This window comes from Cyprinodon tularosa, unplaced genomic scaffold, assembly GCF_016077235.1.
Source record: "Cyprinodon tularosa strain WSP-4 unplaced genomic scaffold, ASM1607723v1 ctg69, whole genome shotgun sequence".
Classification (NCBI taxonomy): Eukaryota; Metazoa; Chordata; class Actinopteri; order Cyprinodontiformes; family Cyprinodontidae; genus Cyprinodon; species Cyprinodon tularosa.
In genome coordinates, this window is record NW_024039440.1 from 1,195,716 (window position 1) to 1,218,730 (window position 23,015).

General features: G+C 37.6%; 1 protein-coding gene across 1 annotated transcript in view; it reads left to right on the forward strand.

Annotated features, from left to right (window-relative positions):
- The first annotated feature begins 11,842 nt into the window (after nucleotides 1-11,842).
- Nucleotides 11,843-23,015, forward strand: part of LOC119771816 (cGMP-dependent 3',5'-cyclic phosphodiesterase) — a 246,187-nt gene continuing 235,014 nt past the window's right edge. Inside the window, exon 1 of the mRNA XM_038267985.1 lies at nucleotides 11,843-12,090. Coding sequence (XP_038123913.1) covers nucleotides 12,032-12,090 — 59 coding nt within the window. The 5' untranslated portion in view covers nucleotides 11,843-12,031. The remainder of the gene's footprint in view (nucleotides 12,091-23,015) is intronic.

The window sequence follows — 23,015 nt, forward strand, 5'->3', positions numbered from 1 at the left end:
CTAAAACGGCACAACAAAGCACTGTTTACCAATCAGACCATGTATAGAGAAAGGATCATAAATAATTCAGGGCAGCCGGCACTTTTAAATTCCGGGAAGTATCAAAGACTTGTGGATTAGGCCCTCTATAAATGTCAGTAAACACTCCAAGATGAGGACAGTCAGTCTAATCAGGTTGTGATGTAATAAACATAAGGGGCTGATACGGAAGCATCACTCTAGGGAACTCAATCAACCAAAGCAGAACATGCTGCCTTTTCGCTCTGCATTGCTCCGTTAGACCACAACAAGAGCATTTTACGTTTGTGGTCCCTAAACTTTAAATTGATGTCGAGGGATTCTTCTTCTCTGGTTGTTTTTTTGACCTTATCTGATTCAAATGCCTGGACTGAACCTTTCTGTGGAACGTTCAATGCAAGCAAGGGTGATATTGATCCCAAGTTAAAACAAAGCTCACGCTCTTCATTGCCTTTTGTTTCTTCACTTTAATGGGACATTATTTTTGGCTTTGCTCTTTAAAACACCCGGGATGGATTCACAGGGGACCAAATGGATATAAATTTAGTCTTATGTAACAAACAAATCAGTTTTTAATGAGAAGGGACCTATGGGGGTCACATTAATTAATTTCTTCAGCCTTGGTTACATGCGAGACGAGTTTAAAACTGAGCCAAGATGGTTGGCTTCTTTGCATTTCACTCTGACCTTATTTCCAGAGGCAGATCTCCTCTGTGTTTGAGCACACACTGAAGCAACAAGAATTTCCCCTCTCATAAAAATAGGCTCCAGTGCACTTTATTGCAGAGCACCGGTCACCAAACACTGCTCCTGCATTACAGCTGTGGCTCCTTATTGTCCCTGCGGTGGAAACCCTTTAATTGTTGTTATGGCAATGCAATGTTGAAATTTCATCTTGAATGTGAGCTTCAGATTTAGACAAAAGACACCCCCACGAAAAAAAAGAGACACAAGCTGCAAAGGTTGAAAGTTCAAGTATAAGGGAGTTTAAAAAAAAAAAAAAAATGGAATTAAGAAAAGTATTTCTTTTATGCAGTCTGCATGCTCAAATGTTAGGTAGTGTTTGTTTGGACTAAAGTTCTTTCTATGGATGGAGAAGGACACGGTGCATGGCCTCAGTACCTCTACACTAGTATTTGCATGTCATCACAAAAAAAAAGTGGGACATATTTTTCTCTATAACTTATCCAACTCTATTTAAAATCACTATCAGTTTCCCTATTTGGATGAACAGCTGTACTTATTTATTCCCACTAATTCCTTTGTATTTCAATCAGTAAAACTGTTATATATAGATCACTTGTCATAGAGCTGAGAACAACGCAAAGTGTTTCACAGAGGTTTTAGTAAAGGGATGGAAATAAAACCACTAAAACCATTAGACTATACTAATAGTAAAATACTAGTCAAAGTATTTAACATGACAGAAAGACAAAAAACAGCAGCAGCTTGAGGCTAGGAGCTATTTCTGAGGCAACAAAGAGAACGCACTAGTGCGTTGGAGACCTGAGACAAGGTCAAAGAAGCAGGATGGGAAGGGGTGGCATCAGCTGGAACCTCCATAGATGACCAAAAACTCCACAATCCTCAAATCTATGCAGGCACATCTGCGTCTACTGGGTGAGGAATCAGTGGAAGAAGAAAACGTGAGAGATATATAATCCAAAACAGCAGGAGGAAAATCATGATAAAGGAAACATGAAAAATGGCCACAAGAGAAACTGAATGGGTTTAGAAGACCTAACTAACCAATGGTTAAGGACTATTAACAATACAAGAGATTAAACCAAAATGCACAGAAAAGGATCCAATAAGATACAAAGAAACAAGCACAAAGGGATGACCTAATATGAAGAAAAACAACAATTAGATGATCAAAATATAGTTTTTATCTCAAAAAGCTGCAGCATAGACGTTTTTTCAGCTGATGAGAATGTACTGAAATGTTTCTTTGACCAAAGTCCAAATATACAGTTTAAACCTAGACACAGTTGGCATGAGCAAACTCACGCACATAAACAAATCCGGGTTTAGACACAGCTGAGGAGCATAGCCAAACAGACCAGATGTGACCAAATTTGCAGTCTGTACACATACATGCAAAGACCAGGACTTGTTGCAATGAAGCCTTGTGCACAAAACAGTGTTTCAATAAAACTAGATAGTTTTTCCATTTCTGTTAACACATCTATATGACACATTTTTAATTGTGACCTAAGATGCTACTAAAAACACTAACTTCCCTGCCACACCTCTAGTAGGCGAAACCTTTTTGAAACTGAAAAACATATGAATGCTTATCAACACCCCTGATTCCAACCTGGGCACATTTTAGCTCCTACCTCTGTTCCCAGCTCCTATCCCTTTTGCAGTGGGAATAGTAAAAACACTATTGTGTAGAAGTCCAGACTGCTATGATGATTCCTGGCAGACTTGGCTCATGTGGATGACACTATTGTAAACCGGGACTACAGCTTTCCGAAAAACAGCAACACAAAGCAAAAGTGGGGCTGCTCAGTGGGTAGAACTGAGGTTCTACCCACAAGAAGGTTCTGGTTTCGATTCCCAACCCCGGGGTCTTTCTGCATGGAGTTTGCATGTTCTCCCTGAGCATGCGTGGGTTCTTTTCCGGGTACACCGGCTTCCTCCCACAGTCCAAAAACATGAATGTTAAGTTAATTAGCTTCTCTAGATTCTCCTTAGGTGTGCATGAATGGTTGTATGTCCTGTTTGTCTCTGTTGCCCTGTGATGGACTAGCAACCTGTCCAGGGTGTACCCCGCCTCTTGCCTGTAGACAGCTGGAGATAGGCACCAGCACACCTTGCGACCCCAATTGGGACAAGTGTGTCAGATAATTGTTGGATGGACAAAACAAAAGTCACACAAGTGTACCATCATCACACCCAAAATACTCTATATGAAGGTGTACATTTGCATGTCACACAGAGTACAGGTAAAGAAATAAAGTGTTTTTGTTCAATTCGTTTTGTTCATGAGGTGGACTAAGCCTTTATGTTCTGTACCGCAAAGGATTGTGAGCATTTGTCCAAGCTTATAGCAGCCTAAACCAATATCAGGAGGTAGCTTTGCTAAATGAGGTATGGATAGGAAATCCTCAAATCCTGCTTCTTACTCCTGCCTTCTTCCTCACTGTCGGCCCTATTCAGACCGCACTTATCTGTAGCTGACTCACTTCCACTTTAGCTTAAGGGTCTTTAGTGATTTGCTGAATTTGGGTTGAGCTCCTCTTTAATATCTACTAATTGTTATCATAACACACATGTGTCAGGGCTTCACCATACAGGCAGATTACTTGGCAACATACAGTATACCCAGATGTCTTTGAATCACTCTATTTTTCCTCGTAGAAAGTGTGCCATCGTTGTGTACAGCAGCAGAAAAGCAATAATGCCTTTTTGTTTCAAGTAAAAAAAATTGTTTATGCAAGGAGTAAGACACACAGTATCCTTAAGAGAACTTTGGCCCTGTTGTCAACATTTCTACTCATCTCCCAGATGTGTTACAGTATTTTATTCAATCTTTATCATGCTTCCCCCTCTAGGTGTTCTTTTAAATTAATCACACAGATTTGGTTAGTTATAATATCTATACCTTAACATAATTTGAATTTGCTGGATGAAACAGTATTTAGGTCAAGCAGAAAAAAGAAAAAACAAATTTAGCTTGAGGTAATGTGTTTCAAAAAACAGACTTTGTCAATGTTGAGCACTGTTATTCTGCACAGCTTCTTATGATTGTGAAAACAAGGCTACTGGGCTGTACTTTGAAAAGCCAAAAAATAGCTCTAATTTTGGGGCACTCTCTAGTCGTTCTGTTACAATAAGACTGTCTGGCTTGAATCAAGTTTTATCTGTTAGGACAGTAATATGGAGAAAATCCATATACAATATTTTCAGAGATAAACACACTTTCAACTGAGTTCTGAAATAGCCTAAAAGAAAGATTGACTTTTATAAAACAGGAACCACAGAAATAACAATGTTAAACTAAAATCTACACGTTTATGTTAGACTTTATTCTTCACTTTTTGTGAAACCCGTAAAGTTTTCATTCCTATATGGATGCTTTACATGCAGAACATCTTTGAAAATATCCAGACATCTCTCTGTATTTTATAGAACTTCAGCCTTCGTAACCTTTGAACTCTCTCTAATAACTTGTCACTAATGTACAATCTGATCCCAGTAAGCCGTTAGACTGCAGTGCTTATGCTACATTCTCTGCCATGTTGTGTGACAGATAGCACAAGATTTCCAACCAGATCAGAGATGGCAAAAGTACTCACTTTCCGTACTTGAGTAAAAGTACAGATACTTGTGTTAAAAAATACTCCGGTAAAAGTGGAAGTACTGATTAAACTTCTTTACTCAAGTAAAAGTAACAAAGTACAGGCTTGTAAATTTACTTAAAGTATAAAAGTAAAAGTAGAAACCACTTTTTTCATGCCGTTGCCTACATTTTAAATGGATGTCTGCCAATAGGACTAGATCTCCGTTGTGTTCATTTTCAATCATCTCGTCGTCCATGCTACTATGCTAACGCCACCGCCACCAAGCTGCAATGATTTGCCGCCAATGAATACCGCCGAATCTGTCGATTCATCTTGTAGTGGTGCGTCAAATGCAACATAGATTCCCATCCAATTAGATTGAATTTGGTATTGATGACGTGAAAAATAATAACGGTAACTCCATTGAAATGATTCGAAACTAAAGTAACGAGACAATTTTTTAAAATGTAAGGAGTAGAAAGTACAGATATTTGTGTAAAATGTAAGGAGTAGAAGTAAAAAGTCGCCATAAAAATAAGTAGTAAAGTAAAGTAAAAATATCAGAAAAATCTACTTGAGTACAGTAACGAAGTATTTGTACTTCGTTACTTCCCATCTCTGAACCAGATAAAGCACAGATCTGATAAGAGAAATAATAGGCTGATTCTATCTTAGATCTGCAGTACATAGAAGCCATCTAAAATACTGAAAAAAGGCATTTCATACTGTGTAAATTCTCTGTGGGAGATACACTTTTTTGAGTACAAAGTAGAGATTCTAGCCTAACACTTGCAACAGCACAAAGATTGTAAGTTTCAGTGTTCTGGAAACAGATTGCACATGTATTTCTCAGTTTGTTGCAACATGTCGTCTGCTCTTTAGGTTAACTGTTCTGATGACTGCCAACATCCCCTTCACTCCACCTTTTTCTTCTTCATCCCTAGGTGCATCTAAATCTTTGCTGCAATCACTACATCTCAGTCCTTTCTTGTTCGCTTTGTCAGTCGCAACAAAAATCGTTTTTTTTTTTTGCGATGATGTATGTTTCAGTTTCAAACCCTGACATTCAGCAGGAACTTACCTGTCATTTTCCATCCCATCCTCCCCTCCTGTTTCAATTCAGATGCTCCAATATTTTATGACATTACTCTCTTAGGACATTTCTTTCATTTTTTTTCTGTTCACATTCTTTGAACAGCATAGTTTTAGAAGTATCAGTGCACAGTGTTTGCCTGGGGCGTGGAGGTCTTTGACTCCAGTTACTATACTGTTAGTATACTTCCACTAACACACCTGCATTCAATGAATAGCATGTAATTAGGATTCTGCAGAGCATACTGACAAGCTGATGAGGGATTATATCCATTTTATTTACGTGCGTTGGAGTAGGAATGTATTCAATGGTCGTGTGATGGATCTGAATAAGTTGTCTTCCCACCTTCTTCAAATCAAGCAAAATTGGTTTCAAATATTATTGCTAAAGCAGTCTAGTACATCTTTCTGTGTGTAAAAAGATGCTACCAAAGGGGATGGTGCCAAAAGTGATACATAAAAAAAAATCATAACATGTATCTGTGTGTGCTGCAGTGGTAATTTGGATATGTTTATGGGGTAAAGGATCTGCGGCCACCGTATATTTGCTAATGATGCAAATTACAAAATAAATAAACTTATCTTCCTTGGCAAGTTACAATATAGAGGTAGATAACTTTTACTAGCTGTGATGTGCAATAGATTTCTTTAAATAGCATGCCAAACTTTACCTGTCGAGTAGAAACTTCACAACCGAGGTATCATTTGGAAGCCCGACTAGTGCTTTCAGTGTACTGTGTGAAATAATCTCCCAAAAACACTCTGGTGTTGTTTCTCTCTTCTGAGGCCTTTCTCTTCTACTTATACACTTTGTAGACACTTTTACTCTTATAACCCTCAACCTTTTTAAAGAATCGCTGTGAGAAAGGTGAGCTTCAATGACTGGCTAAAACTATAGTTCAGCACATAAAAGTACGTAAGCGCAGAAAAACACAGCTAACTGAGGACGAGCACATAGGACGGCCTTACACCAAAATGTTTGACAACTAGGGGGACCCTTTATTTTGATGATCCACCCAGAAAAAGAAAATCCTCCTCTATACCTTTAAGATGGATTTCTTTGTAGAATCCGGACCCCGAACTTGCTGACTTGTTTCCCCAAAAAGGGTCTTGGGGAAATGCCAGTAGACCTGCAAACCACTGGCACTGTGGGCCCAAAGGTCTTGAACAGAATGTATTTACCAAAAAAAAAAAAAAAAAAAAGACAAACACAACTTGAGAATATTACAGCAGCACTAAATTATAACCTCTAAAACTGTTCGCTCACATAGGTATTGAATTTATGTCAAATTAGTTATGTACACTGTTTGACATTGGGGGACTTGAAGGTTTCTGAGGTGATTCATTTCATGAAATAATAATAATGCTAAAAATGCTAATGATTAACATGATGATTATGTGTGACCAATTAAACAGAAATTACCTAGTTGTCAATCAGTCACAGCCTGTATGTGCTCTTGAGCCTTGGGTGGAGGACTAATTAGACTAAATAATTATAAACACCTGTGGTGCTCAACGCTGAAAGCTGCAGGAGAGTTTTAATAGTTCTACACTTTCTTTTTAGTCGATGGCAAAAAAATGTAAAATAGCTCTTGAAGGTGATTCTATATTATTCCAATCACCTCCATTGATTCCCTTATGGTCGCATGTATTTATTAACTTATAAGAATAATAAAATGGAATAAATAACATCTATTAAAACAATTGCCACCTTGATAAAGCCTGCAGGTTTAAAGAAGTAATCTTATTAATAGTTAATTAATGGTAAAATAAAAAAGCTGTGCAATTTTTTAGGTATTTTCCTTTATTTTTTGTTTGAATCTAGTTTATTAGGCAGGTGAGTTTATATATGTACTTATTACATCACGGTTTAGTGAATCAAGCTTGGAAGTTACAGAGCTAAGGTGATACTTACTAGCATGTTGAGTATCTTAACCCCTGAATGTCACATCTTAACTGTTCTCGTCATGGCAACCTGTGCGAATAGTTTTATAGTAATATCGTTTGCCTCATTATATATTTGTGACAGTGCAAATGCTAAATCCAAACTTGCTGCTTTGATGAGCATTTTATGGCTAAAAGTCAAACCTAAACACAGAATAATGAGTTCCTTAATTAGACAGTACTTCATACTTCAGCTGTGTTTAGAATCTGCATCAATCTGCCAGAACTCCCAAACCAGGGCTTTAAGAACACAATGTTATTTTGTCCTTGGAAAAAGAGCAGGTTTCTCTGATCTTGAAGTTTGTATTTGTCGATACGCAATCATTGTTTATGAAGACTAATGGTTAAAGTACAGTAGATTTAATTTTTTTACAATTTAGATGTCAAATAAATACAAATAGCAAAACAAAGGATTTCAACAAAAAATAAAATATTAACAGTGATCTTAGTCACTACTATACAGACTAGAAGGACCAAACATTTCCGTTAATTTTAATGTTGGGCTCTTGTTGTTTATGACTTGTGAGCTGTGCTTATGTTTTGTACCTGCTTACAATCAATACATCATCAATTAAATGTTGTCTGTTGTGACAAGTAAAAGTCAATGTAAAAGAGAATAGTTATGGTGTCATTAAAGTAGATTTGTTTTGTAAGCAACATTTTAATAAGTCTTTGAATCAAAAAGGAATAATTTGTAAATCCACTAATGTCACTGGAATGGGCCAAAACTAGAAGGCTGTAGAACTTTGACTTGGAAAAAACTATCCTGGCCAAATAATGACCAGACATAGACTTGGATTTGTAAGTGCTTTCATTTAGATGTATGAAATTAATTACCCCTGAGCAATACGTTGCAGAACACTATGATGGTACAGTAAGAGCAGTCTGATGATGCAGCTTAAAGGCATTCAAGCATAGACTGAAGATCCACAAGACATAATAAATGTGCTCTGCAATGTAAAACTTGAAGCAAACTGTGATATCCTGTAAACATAAGTTGTCCTTAGAACTTTAAGTCATGCAAACTTATTAATATTTCTCATCAATGTTTTTGTAATATTGCTCCAAGTATATCACAAGCAAGCACAGCTGTCATTAAGATCTATTAACAACCAATATCAAATATAAATTAAGAGCTCTGAAACGTGCACAAACAGAGCAGATGTTCCAACTTAAACAAAAGGGAAGTTACTTTCAAATTTTCCCGTGTTCATATGCAAAACATGTTTGGGCTTATGTTGTAATTAACAACGTATCATATAATTTTGTTTACGACTTAAGCTGCAATTGGTTTTCTTATACCTGCTGTAGTATGCTAAAATGATGGTGAAAGTACAGACTGCACCACAGATGGATGCATAGTGAACTTACTTGACATGGAGGAGACAGCAGCTGCAGCATCTTTGCGTTCACCCTTTTTAGCAATTCCTTGCTAATATTATTGTTTTGTCCTTCCTGCTTCCAGTAAACCTTCCTTTTTACTTGCACAAATTATTCAAAGTGATTTCTGATCATATTGTTCATAAAGACACTCAAATCTCACACGTAATTTGATTCAATAAAAATTTTAAATTATCATCTGGAGCTTATTCTATCTTTTTTTTTTTTTACTTTTTTTTTAACTGTCATGGTCGTGTTTCTATTGTGCTTTACTTTGCTCCATGTTTCCTAGTTTTATTGGTTTAATTCCTTTTTTGTTGTAATTTCTAGATTTATGTTAGTTCTCATGTTTTTCTGTTGTCCTCTGTTGCCCTCTTGTGTGTGTGTGTGTGTGTGTGTTCGTTTCCCCTTGGCTCCCTCGTTGTCTCCTCTCACACCTGCTCCTTGTCAGCTCGTTAGCCCTCCCTTTGTCTCTGTGAGCTATATATGCTCCCTCTGCTCTCACTCTTTGTTGGTTCCTTGTCTTTGCTGTCCTCCCATGCTGTTTTCCACCTACCTCGTCTCTCCCTGGCTCCTAGTGTTTGGTTTCCCCAGATGTCTCCATAATTCTGGTTTGCTTTTCATTATTAGTTGGATTTTTGCATTCCTACCTTTGTTAAACTGTTTCCTGTGATTAAATCCACAAGAAATCACCTCAGCCTCTCTGCCTCTGCATTTGGGTCCTAACCCACAACCAACCCTGACATTTATTTATTTATTTCTTATGTTTTTACTTATTTTGGAACCTAAGCTGATCCTTACACAATCGATAGCTCACCAGTAATGCCTAAAAACAATAGACCATGAGTAGAATTTAGAACAAAACATTTCAGATCAGTCTGTTGTGGTTCTTCCCTTTTGGCACTTTGAGTTTTTAGTTTTCAGTTTTCACTATCTATGTAATTCTGTTTTTTTTTTTTTTATCTTTGGTTTATTTTCCATTTTGTGTTATATTTAAGCCAGTCTTTAGTTACTCTCTGTTGCCCCCTTGTGCCTGTCTCCTTTACCCAAGCTCCCTTCTTGTCACTTCCATCCACACCTGCTCCTTATCATCTGATTACCCCAGTCTGTGTTCTGTCTCCGATATATACGCTCCCTCTGCAGTTCTTCAGTGCTGGTTCCTTGTTATTTTGTCGCTTCCTTGTCTCTGGCTCCCCACGTTAGTTTTCCCTGATGTTTGCTGATTTTTTATTCTAAGTATTTATGTGTTTTTGGATGTTTGACTCGGTATCTTTCATTAAACCTATGAGAACTCATCTCCGTACCTAAATAAGCTAGTTATGAGATGAGAAAGGGCCAAAACTGGATAGGTTTAAATTTCCGAAGAGCAAAAGAATCAGCAGATCTGTGTATAACAAAAAACAAACAAACAAAAACAAAAAAACAAAACAACAAAAACATTCTGCTTGCCTATTACCTTGTTGCATAATGAGTGAATGACATTTAGTGGCAAATTACGTAGTTATACCCCTTCAATTACTTTGTTAAAACTAAAAATAATTTAGCCAAACACAAGGCAGCAGTTTAATGCATCTAAATGTGTAAAAAACGACTTGCTGAAGGTCAAATAAAGGAAATAAAGGACAAGATGGGACAAAAAGAGTTTTAAGACTTAGAAGGTAATAAGATTTTTTTGAACAAGACAGATTGGTTGGAGAACTTCAAGTATTTATACCTGAAATTCAGGGTTTTCTCAAACTGGAGTTGTTTAGACTGCAATATCTTTTGATATCCCCAATTAAAGACTGTTTTGATATGAAAGCGGCAGCATTTTAAAGCACTAGGTGATGCTATCAAGGTAGGTGTTAGGATAATTATAACTGATGATCCGTGAGTTTATTACACCTTAATATTATCTGCCTGTTGGTTGTCAGAACTGATGTTTTCCCCAGTGTATCTAATTAGGACAGTTCCTCAGCCGGGCTGTATACAGTTATAATCTTCATTCTGCACGTGCCTGAGATTGGGTAATGGAATGAAAGTGATGTTCTTGATCTAAGAACAAAGTGTAAAGGTGTGATATGGCTGGAGCCATGGATGTCTCTGAATCTATAAACGTGCATGACATAATGATGTGTCAGACTGGAGTATAAAATGCTTCTTTAACTGTTGCTTCAAGAGAAGTTAGCTTGGTTGGTAAGCAGCTGCCTTCTGTAACTCAAAGCAACTTCTCTGATATTAGTAACATTACAATTTCTATCCAAATCTGTTGTCATGCCTCCTGGTTTTTTATACTTTATGAAGTGTTATTTAAAGAGTTTGTCCCAAGTCATTAATTTTCAACAGAAGCCATAAACGCCTCATTCCCTATAGGCTGAGGGGCTTTCGCAGCAGAACATACCAGAGACCACATCTGGCAGGTAAGAACTGAAGCTGCAGAGAATCGAATAGAGCCCTTCTAGGATGCATTGGGTTGAGACTAACAAATCTACTGCAAGTTTGTGATGCAAGCATGTAAAAATGGTTTCCAAAACCCTGCTGAATCCAGGTTAGTAGAACTAAGGCAATTCTGAAGATGGTAGTGGTCCAAACCAATAGGTGTAACTGTTGTCAAGTTTTTCCATGTTAGGTTTATTGTGAATTCAATTTTTTTAGCTTAATTCATCTACATTAAATACATGCAAATCCTTAGTCGAGTTTTACTATTTAAATCCTAACTGTTTGTTTTCATAATCGTGGAAACACCATATATGGTAAAAGATGCGTGATGGACCTTGAGACCTGCAGCGTCCTGCGGCTGACACTCTGAGGAGAGCTGCATGTGCTTTCTATTGAAACCCTGCCGTATTGAGCCGGTGAGATCTTTGTCGGATGTAAGATGGATCAATTCAAGGTCTTGTCACAGAGTCTGTGCGCAACACGGAGAGGAAAATGTGCAGATAAAGTTCAAAGGCGCCAGCTCAAAGTTTAATATTTATCGCACAGTTTAATTTCCATGACTGGGTCTGAGTGATTATCTTGAGACTCCATTTGTCCATGTGGTGCTGAACGACTGCTTCTCTGTCTCTTTGCTCAGCTGTTATAAGCTCGCTCACCGCGGCTCGAATATCACTTACCGGGTCCCGACCAATCCCTGCGCGCCTGTCAGAGCCGGAGAGGATCTGAGCAGGCAGGCAGAGAGAGAAAGTGAGGAAGCACACACCCAGTCATCATCCACCCATCCAAACGCATATCCTCTTTCGACAGATCGACAATCAGGCTGCTTCTCCCTGTCAGCCCACTGACTGCAGCCGGGTTGGAGACAGAGGCGCCGGGCAGGATGCGCGATGGGACAGGCGTGCGGACACGCGCTCCTCTGCCGTAACCAACCTCCGTCCTCTGAGATGTAAGTCTGAATACTCACCTTACCTGCTCAGGTATTTACACCCACAAGCGCTTAGATTCAGACAGCGGGTTGCAATTGATCCAGGTTGAGTGTAGTTGCGTGAGTAAGTGTGACCTGCTGGGTGTCATCACCTCCACTGAGAGTGAGATTGAATCCCCATGTGTTTCAGCTGGCTGTAAAATGCTCTGTCAGTGTGTCTGTGTAATAAGCTTCACAGATAATTTAGTCACCTTATCACGCCACTGTATCTAACACAGAATCATCACACTGCTAAAACACTGGCTCTTTTTCTTCCCCTAATACTCCTACAGGAGCACACCCATTTGCAGTGATGTATCACTCTTAATTGAATTCAGTTGGTTGAAATTGCTGTTTGATAAAACCCGTCAGACTTTTCAGAGAAAACACATTTTACAACACTAACACTGAGCAAGGGGGTTATACCTCTATAATTCAGCACTCTTTCTGACTAAAATAAATATTCCATGCTTTATAATGAATCACATGTTACGGTTAAAGCTAAAATTGCTGTGTTAGACTTAAAAAGGCTCATAAAGGCTAAATAGTATCAATCTGTTACATATACTTCAAAGAAATGTTGAGACCTGAGGAATTTATACCAAACATTAACACAATTTTCCTTAAAACTTCCTCTTTCCTTGCATACCATATCTAATACCAAAGTTTCAAACATGTTTGTTAAACAGCTATACAGTATTTCACAATGGTAAGGTCATCCCTCAAAGTGGAAGAAAAAAATTATTTACTCATCATTGACAGCCCTCAGAATATGGCACTTTTATACAATGTAAGGTAGTCAGTGTAAAGATGCTGTAACAGTGTAAATTTGCTGTCCAAACAGAGTAACTCTGCATACATTTATAATGACTAAACTACTGGCAGCTTAGGTGAACAAACTTCAAAGTGAAAATGTCCAAAATGTTCCCAAAATGTCCATATGTTGTTTGTCGACTGTTATTTTCCTGTATTGCCTTAACTCTCTAGGCCTCTGAGTTCTGGTGGAGGTTAGAGACCTTGCATTCCTTCACCTTCTGTTTGAGGATCCCTTACAGATGCTCCATGAGGTTTAGGTCTGGAGGCAAGTAGCTAGGCAGGACCGATACTTTCACCCTTAGTCTCTTTAGGAAGGCAGTGATTGTTGTGGTTGTTTAGGAAATGTATTTTGGGTTGTTATCATGTTGGAGTACTGTTCTGCTGCCCAGGAGGGAATCGTGCACTCCATTAGTTTGTCAGAAGTACATTTTGGCAGCATGCATGCAGCCCCAAAGCATGATGCTCCCACCACCATGCTTGACTGAAGGTAAGACACACTTGTCATGGTTCTCCTCTCCTGACTGCCAACCCAACAGCTGACACAATTATCACAGATTTTATCACACAGGACCATTAATCAATGTCTTTAGTATGATTATCTTCAGTAAAGTGTATTTAGGCTTTTCTATGCATCCTCTTTAGAAGAGACTTCTGTTGGGACAATAGCCATGCAGACCTATTTGTGCTCTGTGTCCAGCATCTATCCAACAATGATGATCACTCATACGTCGCTTTGTAAAACCAATCCTCTGGATATGATGGAGAGGATAGTCCCACATAACATGTAAAGAATTACCTCCAAAAATGTTTAACATCATGTAATTGCATTTATTTAAACCAGATCATTGATAATTCTTTTGACTGCGCCTATAATGATAATATATAAAATATCCAAAATAAAATTAGTAGTAGCTTTCAAGAAATTTTTGTCACTTTAAAATCCAATTTACATTTTTTCAGCTTTTTATGAAGTAGCAAAAATGAAAACAAGCTAATATGACCTAATGAATCAGTCAGGCTAACAACTCATGAAAGGGATGCCGCTGTCCATTTGGGCATATGGATATATCTTGTGAGTAAGGAAAGGTACAGGAACTTTCTTTCAGCCAGCTGAACAGCAGTGCACAGCAAGAGCAATGGGAGGGTTTGTAAATGGTACATGGCCTTTACTTATATAAGGCTTTTTCAAATCAGGAGACTTGACAAAAGTGCTTTACACTACATACAGTCATTTACCCATTCACTCACACACGGATGGTGGCAAGCTATATTGTAGCCACAACTGCCCTGGTGCTCACTGACAGAAGCGAGCGAGGGTGCCATACACGGTGGGCTGTGTTGCTTCATGCTTCAGATAGAGGGAACTCTGGTCACTGTATCTCTGTTTCTCTTGCTTCATTTAATTGGCTTTTAAGCCATAGGTACAATGCAAAATTATATAAAAATAACACAATATTAATAAATGTTAATGCTTGTAGGAACCCCAACCCTTTATATCTCTAGAAAAAACTAGTTCATATAGCATGTGCTGTGGAAGCTGTGGATCAAGTGGCCTATACTCCTTTAACCAGTTTGCACCCCATACATTACTAATGTGCTCGGTTTTTGTTTCTTTTTTGTAAATTTTTTATTTAATTACCGTAAAACCAACTATTATATATCTATATACTTAATATTAATAAAAAGTATTTAGATCTGATATATTTTTTGTATCTGTATCAGTTCAGAATCTAAGCCATAATAAGGTAATTTGACTCTATGATGATATAACTTAATCTGAGATCTTACTTAACCTAAATAACTCAGAGAGACTTACGGACTTGAGATGTTATGTATTCCAGTCATAAATCCACATTTCCTTCAATAGACTATGAGCTAGTACTCTGAACTGGCTCTGCTTCAAGTGAAGAGTGTTTGAGTGTCTTTTTGCTGTTCAAGAGTGATGGAAGGATGAAGAGGCACGGAGATGGACAGATGGATTCTGTAGTGTTCAGCAAGTATATCTGGGAGAGGCAAGAGATAAAAAGTTCTCGGTTAGCCAGTTTGCCTTTGTTCTGTCCCTCACCTATCGCTATTTAAAATAGATTATGACCCAAACGGCTTCATAATGTGGTTGGAGGCTCAGAGCAGAGTCATAGCTCCCTCACATCAGATGGACTAATTGCAGGTGTTTCGTAATTAGAATGTAAAGGAGAATATAATGCTTCCTTTTTACATAATTCCAGGTAATTTTTTTTTACAGTAAATAAAAGCCTTATTATAACAATCCTGCAAAGTACTTAGTTTGTGCTGAGATCATACCAAAGAACCACTCCATGTACTCTGTGGTAATCATTAACACTGCTGTTTCTAAATTTGACTTTATTGATTTCATGTTGTAATTTAATATTTGTCTGGAGGCCTCCTAGGGATACCTGTCTGAGAAAATACATGAGCTGCTAAATATCAAGGCCACGCTCTGTGTTCCTCTTAATGTTAGTTAATAAAGTAAACCGCTGTTGAGATTGATTGGTCATTGAATTGATCCTCCTGCTGCTGATTAAGCTGAGTGGTTGAAAAATCAAACATCTAGCTGATCAAATAGTTTGAAGATACTTTCAATATGGAACTTTCTTTCAGGAACTATGCTAAAAAAAGTAGTTCCATCTGCCTTGATTCCTATTTTTGGAGGTTAACATTTTAAGGCAGTCACATATGAGGAAGTTCAGTCATCTGTATATCAAAATGAACAAATCTGTTAAAAAAAAGGCATGAAATCATTTTGATATACATTAAAGGAATAGTACACCCAAAACATGATTAGCCTTCATTTTCTACTCACCCCCATGCTGAACAACACTCTGGAGTACTTTTTTGATATCTCAAATGCATCTGGAGATCTGGGAGGCTTCTTGCTGTCTGCTGACATTCAAATAATGGAGGTGCCCAGCGCCTGAGGCAGAAAGGTCCATAAAAGTCCACAAAAAACGTTTCAATATTCCTCCATACTGCTCGTCCAATGTATTCCAAGTTTCCTGAGTGGGTAGCATCCAGAATTTACTCGAAACGAAGTCATTTAGAATGTTTTTAGAGCATAAACAGTAGTGTATAGGATTTCCTGAAAGCTCGCACATGCGCGATCACGACGCTACGGAAGCGGGCAGACCAAACCAGCGCATTCAGCTCAGCAAAGAACTCATGCTCTTCCTCAACACTGAAGTCCTCAGTGATTTTTCTTTCGTTGTTTCTTTCTTTGCACAGGTAAACGGCACATTTCTTCTTCTATGCTTGCATTATCGGCAGAGCAGACGCTGAATGCGCACTTTCATCTGGTTTGGTCTGCCGGCTTCCGTAGCGTCGTGAACGCGCATGTGCGCGCTTTCAGGAAATCCTATACACTACTGTTTATGCTCTAAAAACATTCTAAATGACTTCGTTTCGAGTAAATTCTGGATGCTACCCACTCAGGACACTTGGAATACATTGGACGAGCAGTATGGAGGAATATTGACACGTTTTTTGTGGACCTTTCTGTCTCGGGCACCGTAGACCTCCATTATTTGAATGTCAGCAGACAGCAAGAAACCTCCCAGATCTCCAGATGCATTTGAGATATCAAAAAAGTACTCCAGAGTGTTGTTCAGCATGGGGGTGAGTAGAAAATGAAGGCTAATCATGTTTTGGGTGTACTATTCCTTTAATCTATCTATACCATTATTTATTGTTGGGTTTTGAATAAACTGAGGAAATCCAAAGGGAATAAAGGATATCATTCACCTGTCCAAGTAGAAGAATAAACCTTTTACAGCAAACATTTCTTACCCAGTCCAGCAGGAAAATGACCAGAATTCAAAGAAATTAATAAATCTAACACATGGATGTCAGTGATCTCTGTAACACACTGCAACATTGATCTTGAGATAAGTAAAACTTTTTTTAAATTAACTGTATTGACCCTTAATTTGAGTAGGTAAAAAAGATGATTTGTCAATGGAATTAATCTGTTTACACTTCAAATAAGACAATTACATAATATGCACTTGAAACAAGACAATGCAATAATTTCTTCTCATTTTAAATGTGAATTGTGTTGAAATTCAAGATAAATTGCTTATCTTAAGAAAAAATGACTTATTTAGATTTAATTTTTTTGCTGCGCACAATTAGATTTGAAGCTGGTCTCACTTGTTTCCCTCAGACTAGAGCTGCTTTGATTTGGTCGCAGCGGCAGTGATCAGTCAAACAGGAAATGAAGTAAGATGCCTGTAAGAAAGACATAGGAGCTGATGACATGTAAGGAGCCCCTGAACTATCATTGAGAAATGAGAGCAGCCATGAAAGGTCAGCCCACAATATTTATTGATACTGCTGCTGAATTCAGGAAGTCTTTAAAGTTTGAAGTCCTAACTTTGTCATAAAAAATATTAATAAAGCTCTAGTTATTAGATATAGGCAGGCTCCCTTTTGTTTGCATTACCTCTTTAACTATCCAACAGCATGTTGGCTTCCTGTCAGCTGTTTTATTTACAGCCTGTGTTTAAACAAAGTCTGTCTGTAAGGTTCTGTAGATCTGGGTATGTATTAAGAGAGCTGCTTCTAATCTATCAATATACCGAATAATAAACCTAAGAAAAAGTTTTTAAAGATGGTCAAACTCCTGGAGATTTTCAGACTAATGTCTGGTTAAAATTGTACTGTAAGGGTATTTTTAAAACATAAAGAGACTTCACACATGATGATTTAAACGTGTAGATGCTTTATTATTGGCTGCATGTCACATTCAACAGACTGTGTCTTTGCTTGCACTGAGGGAACACCGTGCATGCAATATTATTAGGCCAAGACAATCCATGTTGGATATGGCCAATTTAAGGTCAGGGCGATCCCGATGTCCTCCAGAGTAGACCCGACAAAACGTTTCTATTATCTACTTAGCTGAAAAGCTGGGCTTAGGTTAGCATTTTACTGCTTGCTTTCAAACAGCCTGTTTGAAATTATAAAATGTAATTATCTTGCAGTTGTTCACAGCTTTGTCCAGCGGCTGCACATGATGTGATGCATATGATATGGGCAGAGAGCTGTAGCAGACAGTATAGTCTCTTTTTCGCTTTGTCATTTAAATGGGTAAAAATACTAAGATGGTTTTTGAAAATCCATTTTACATTTTTGAAATTTAAATAAGGCAACTACTTACTAAGCAAATAGAAGCCTCACACCTCCCTGGTCAAGTTGGCTGACATAATTATACTATTCTACAAAGGAAAAGGTAATCTGAACTAGATCTAGTCAAGGACAACGATTGAAATCATTTTTTTAAATTTCCTTGATCAAGACTCTGACGTTAAGCTTGAAATCAGATTTGGAGATCCTTTATATATTCATTAAAGTACAGATTAATGATAATTTTTTTCTGTCCCCTTCTTCTTTGATTTCCAACTTTGACTTCCACCTCCTGGCAGTGGCGAAAAATTCACAGCATAATTGCACTTTCATATAAACTGCATGGTTTAAATTGGGTGGGAAAAAAGTAGCGGCTTATAGTCTGGAAAATAGGGTATCCAATTGAAAATATATCTCTTTTAATTTTTGTACTATGCAAACAATTAGTTCCAGTAATGTCACTTTATCGTGTATTATTGCAATATACAAGTACCTTAACTACATCTTTATCATATTTGGATTTATTCTGGTTATTTAAAGGAAACGTTCTAATTATCACTTAAAAAAAAAACAAAGTAATCAATTATTTCAGATAATTATTAAAAAAATTCTGAATTTTAATTGCTTGAATGTGGGTTATAGGATTCCCCCCTATGTTAGAAAGGGTTAATGTTTAACGGGTTGCGCTGTCCTCTCCTCTTGGGATGCTTCCTAATGGCTTTTTGAGAAAACCTCTTGTTTTTTTTATCTCTTGTGTCATTATTATTGTGGATAATTTTCCATCCAACACACATCAACCCTAATAATTTATATTTGTGTGCCAGAAGGGTTTGTGCGTGAGTTGTTTTCAGCTTTGAAAATATTGCCATTTATTGGAACCACGCCAGGAAGTTAGATTCCCCAGCCCCCTGCTGAGCAAACACGCTCACACTGAAATGCACACAAGTGCTTAGCAGCAGCAGGAGCAGAGTTGTAACCTGACCTCTGATTAGTGTGTGAGGAAGAGAGAGAGAGAGAGACAAAGGAAAGATGCTGATGTTGCACTGTGTTATTGTCAGTAATGGGCTCATCAATACTAAAATATTCAGAGAGAAATGTGGGACAGATATTGAAGAAGAAGATTATAGGAAATAGGAGAAAAAATGCTCTTTTCTCTTTTCATGCTCCTTTTCCTTTCTATGCATTAACAAAAAGGCTTAAAAGCGTTCTGTTTACAGCTTTTTGAATATTTTGACACGCTGGATGTACGTTCAAAATCTTTTTGCAAGCTGTAAAAAAAATGTGTAATTCACAAAAAAAAAATGCATGCTCTATGAACTCCTGAGCCCTCTTGATTTTAAGTAAGACTTAATTAGGAAAATAAACAAAATGATTACCCATTTTCCCCTGGAGGCAAATAATACATTTAAATAGGGCTTTAAATAATCAATAATTCATCCATGACACACATACATATAAATATATACATAAAATATTATGAATCATTATTCTCTTGCTGCCATTATATAATTGAGTATAGGTAATAAAAGGTCAGAGGTCAACAAGAGTTTGCTAGTAGACTGAAGTCAACAATGACTCACAGACAGACTGACTGACTCCATCACTAGGTATCACTAGGTAGTCTGTTAGAGTGATGTTGATCTACAGCATATTCTTGTTTCCACACAATTCAGTATCTCATACATTTTTTTCTGTTTATCTATTAGTTGAATATTTCTAAATAAACCGAAAGGATCAAATATGTTTGATAACTGCTGTATTATATTCTTCCTAATGGCAAAGAGTAACTATTTTTATTTTTAACTGGGACTTTTCCATTAACCCATTCATTTTATTTTATTTTTTTATTGAGTTGTATTGTAGTATTTGTTTGTCAAAAAGCTTATTCTCACTTCATTAGAATGAAGGATATTCCCTTTAAATGTCCAGTAGAGGTAAACAAACTCCATATTTACTTTCAGGATGTGTTATAGAAAACCTGCTCCCTAATATGCTTCCTTAACTACCAGTTGGGAGAATCTGGTGATGAATGTCTGCTGCATTTCTTCTCCAAGCATGTTTGGGGACTTTCAAAAATTGATTGAGGAAAATTTCTGACTAATTTCAGTTTTATAAAATTCAAACCTGTTTCTACAGACCCCTTTTTAAGAGCAAAAGTATAAGATGAAATAGAAAAAGCACTAAACATATTTTCAAGCTCTCCTTCCATGAGCAGCCATTAAATATTTATACTGGGTGCAGGAATGTGTGAGAGAGTGGTCGCTAAAATGCAGGATTTGCTATTTAAAGACAAAGACCAAATAATACCGGTTGATATTGTAATCTAGACTGTCGCTCTCCTCTTATTATTTTTCAATAATGACAGTCTCTGTGTCTGTATCTCTATATCAGTGTTATTGTGAGTATACCTTCTTAGCTTTTGTTTGCACATTTCTATTTATTTAAGCTCTTAATTATTCCTCTGGGCATGAATAACGGCATGTTCAGGACACAAGTTTTTTTATTATTTTGCTTTCCTCGCAAACAAACATTGATGTGTTTCCTGACTAGAAAGTAATTTTCAGGCTAGAGCCAAAAGTAGCTTAGGAAGATAAGCTTCTTCTTAACATCCCAAGAAAACCGTGAGTTGCGGATTATACATCCATCCATTTTCTGTCATAATTATCCCAGTTGGGGTCACAAGGAGTGCTGGTGCCTATGTCCAGCTGTCAATGGGTGAGAGGCAGGTCACACCCTGGATAGGTCGCCAGTCCATCGCAGGGCAAATCTGAGACAACAGGGACAAACAACCATTCATTGACACACTCACACTAAGGAGAATTTAGAGAAGCCACTTAACCTAAAAGTCATGTTTTTGGACTGTGGGAGGAAGCCGGAGTACCCAGAGAGAACCCAGGCATGCTCAGGGAGAACATGCAAACTCCATGCAGAGAGGCTGCAAGGCAGCAGCGCTACCCACTGCGCCACTGTGCAGCCCCTTGTAGATTATTAGGCTCCGAAACTAAATTAGATAAAATATGAGATAAAAACACTTCAAAATACAGTAATTCAGTTTAAATTATTTTGCAAGCATGACTTCAACCATTTTGTTGGAAACTATTATTAAATAATTGTTTGAATTTAATATATATTTTCTTTCTCTGATCATATGAGTTTAACTGGGTTTTTAGTAAATCTAGATTTAAATGATTTATAGATAATTATCAGGGGTTCTAAGAAGTAAGGGCATTCTCTTGCATTCAAAGAAGCATTTTTGCATTTTTACCTCTGTGAGCAAATAATTTTAGAGGACTACAACAAATAAAAATAGAAGAAATTATCTGAGATTCTATGAAGGACAAAACGTACTGAATGTTGCACAAATCATATAAACCATTTTCTCCTCATTCTCAGCATTACAGTAAGAGTTTGAGGTCAACTGAACTCCTTGTTTAAATGTCAAAATGAACTTGCAAATGACAAAAGATTGTTGAGAATTATTGCTTCATGATACAGGTTTACATATCATCAGAGAAATGTGCAGTTGCAGCTTTTAAGATATGCAGATAAAACGATAATAACCTGTAGGTTTGGCTTTTTCTGTGAATGATGTCATCAGTGATAATCATACCTTGTCCGTTTAAGTAATATACACTGCAACATATACTTTGTGTAAAATGTGTGCCTCATGTATGTCAATTGGGATAATGATGTGCAGCAATTTGTTTAATTTTTGATCCTTTTGCTCATCTACCCATTTTTGTCAGTCCTGTTCATGTAACTAAACCCATTACTAAATCATCTTAGATGTGAAATGTAGGACCCCTGGAGAGGAATGACACATTTCCTTTTTTAGCCAAGCAGACAGTTTAGACTTTCCATACATCTGAATCAGTGGCGGCGGCTGCTCTTTAAAACAGGGGAGGCTCAATGGTGTTAATTAAATCCAAACGTCTTGTACTGCATCTGTAACTGTAACAAATGTTGAAACACACAAAACACATCACTGCAACGTGTGAAAACAGCTGTTGGGTTTTGAAATAATTAACGCCAGGAACCATGGCAAGTGTTCAGCACAAGATGACTGTTCTGAATGAATGATCACTTTCCCTATTGAGGAAAACCTCCTTGCTGTCTGGCCGCTGTCAATCAAAAATCCTTAATTATGTCTGCCAATCAGCATCGAGCAGCCAGCTTCAGGACCCGCACCTGCTCCATAGACCTCCTAAGAGGTTTAGCCCCACCGGACGTAACATATTCTGGTGTGTTAACCAATCAGGATTCTGCTTTCTTATTGCTTACGTCAATGAGCCGAGGCTCAATCCTCTACAGGGAAAAATCAGGCTGATAGAAGCGCCCTGCTGCTCCAGAGGGGAGGGGAGATCGCGTTCGACGGATGTTTAGCCTCCCCAGAATTCAGTGAGAAATTGCCACTGATACGAACTAGGACAAAAAATTCTAAATTGCCACTTTATTTCGATTTTCCTTTACAATAACCCCAAGCTTGAAGATGTTTCACCCCAGGCTTTCGGTTTCTGAAAGCTTGCTGCTCTAGAGTCCATTGTTACACGACTTTACTGTAACCATGTGAAAATGTGTTTACTTCCACTTGCATGCATGCATCTATGAGCTAGCTGCAACTCTCTCTAGCTTTCTGAGTGGCGAAAAACCCACTTCAAGCATTTAACCACCCTCCACCAATTAAAATTTTACCCACCCAAAGGGCTGGAGGGGGAAATTTGTGTCCTGTTCTTGTTAAACATAGTCTGATTAAAAATCAATACCTCTGTGATTTGAAAATATAATTTTGCTAAATTGAGATTATATTGAAAATGCAATTAATGATTGCAATGTAAACACTGGCTGGGAAAAAATACGTATTTCCTAAGTTATTTGTCCTTTTCTCAGATCAAATTCATATGTAAAGGAAAAAATAAACAAACACCTCGAATGGCAGTTCTAACAAAGGCCTT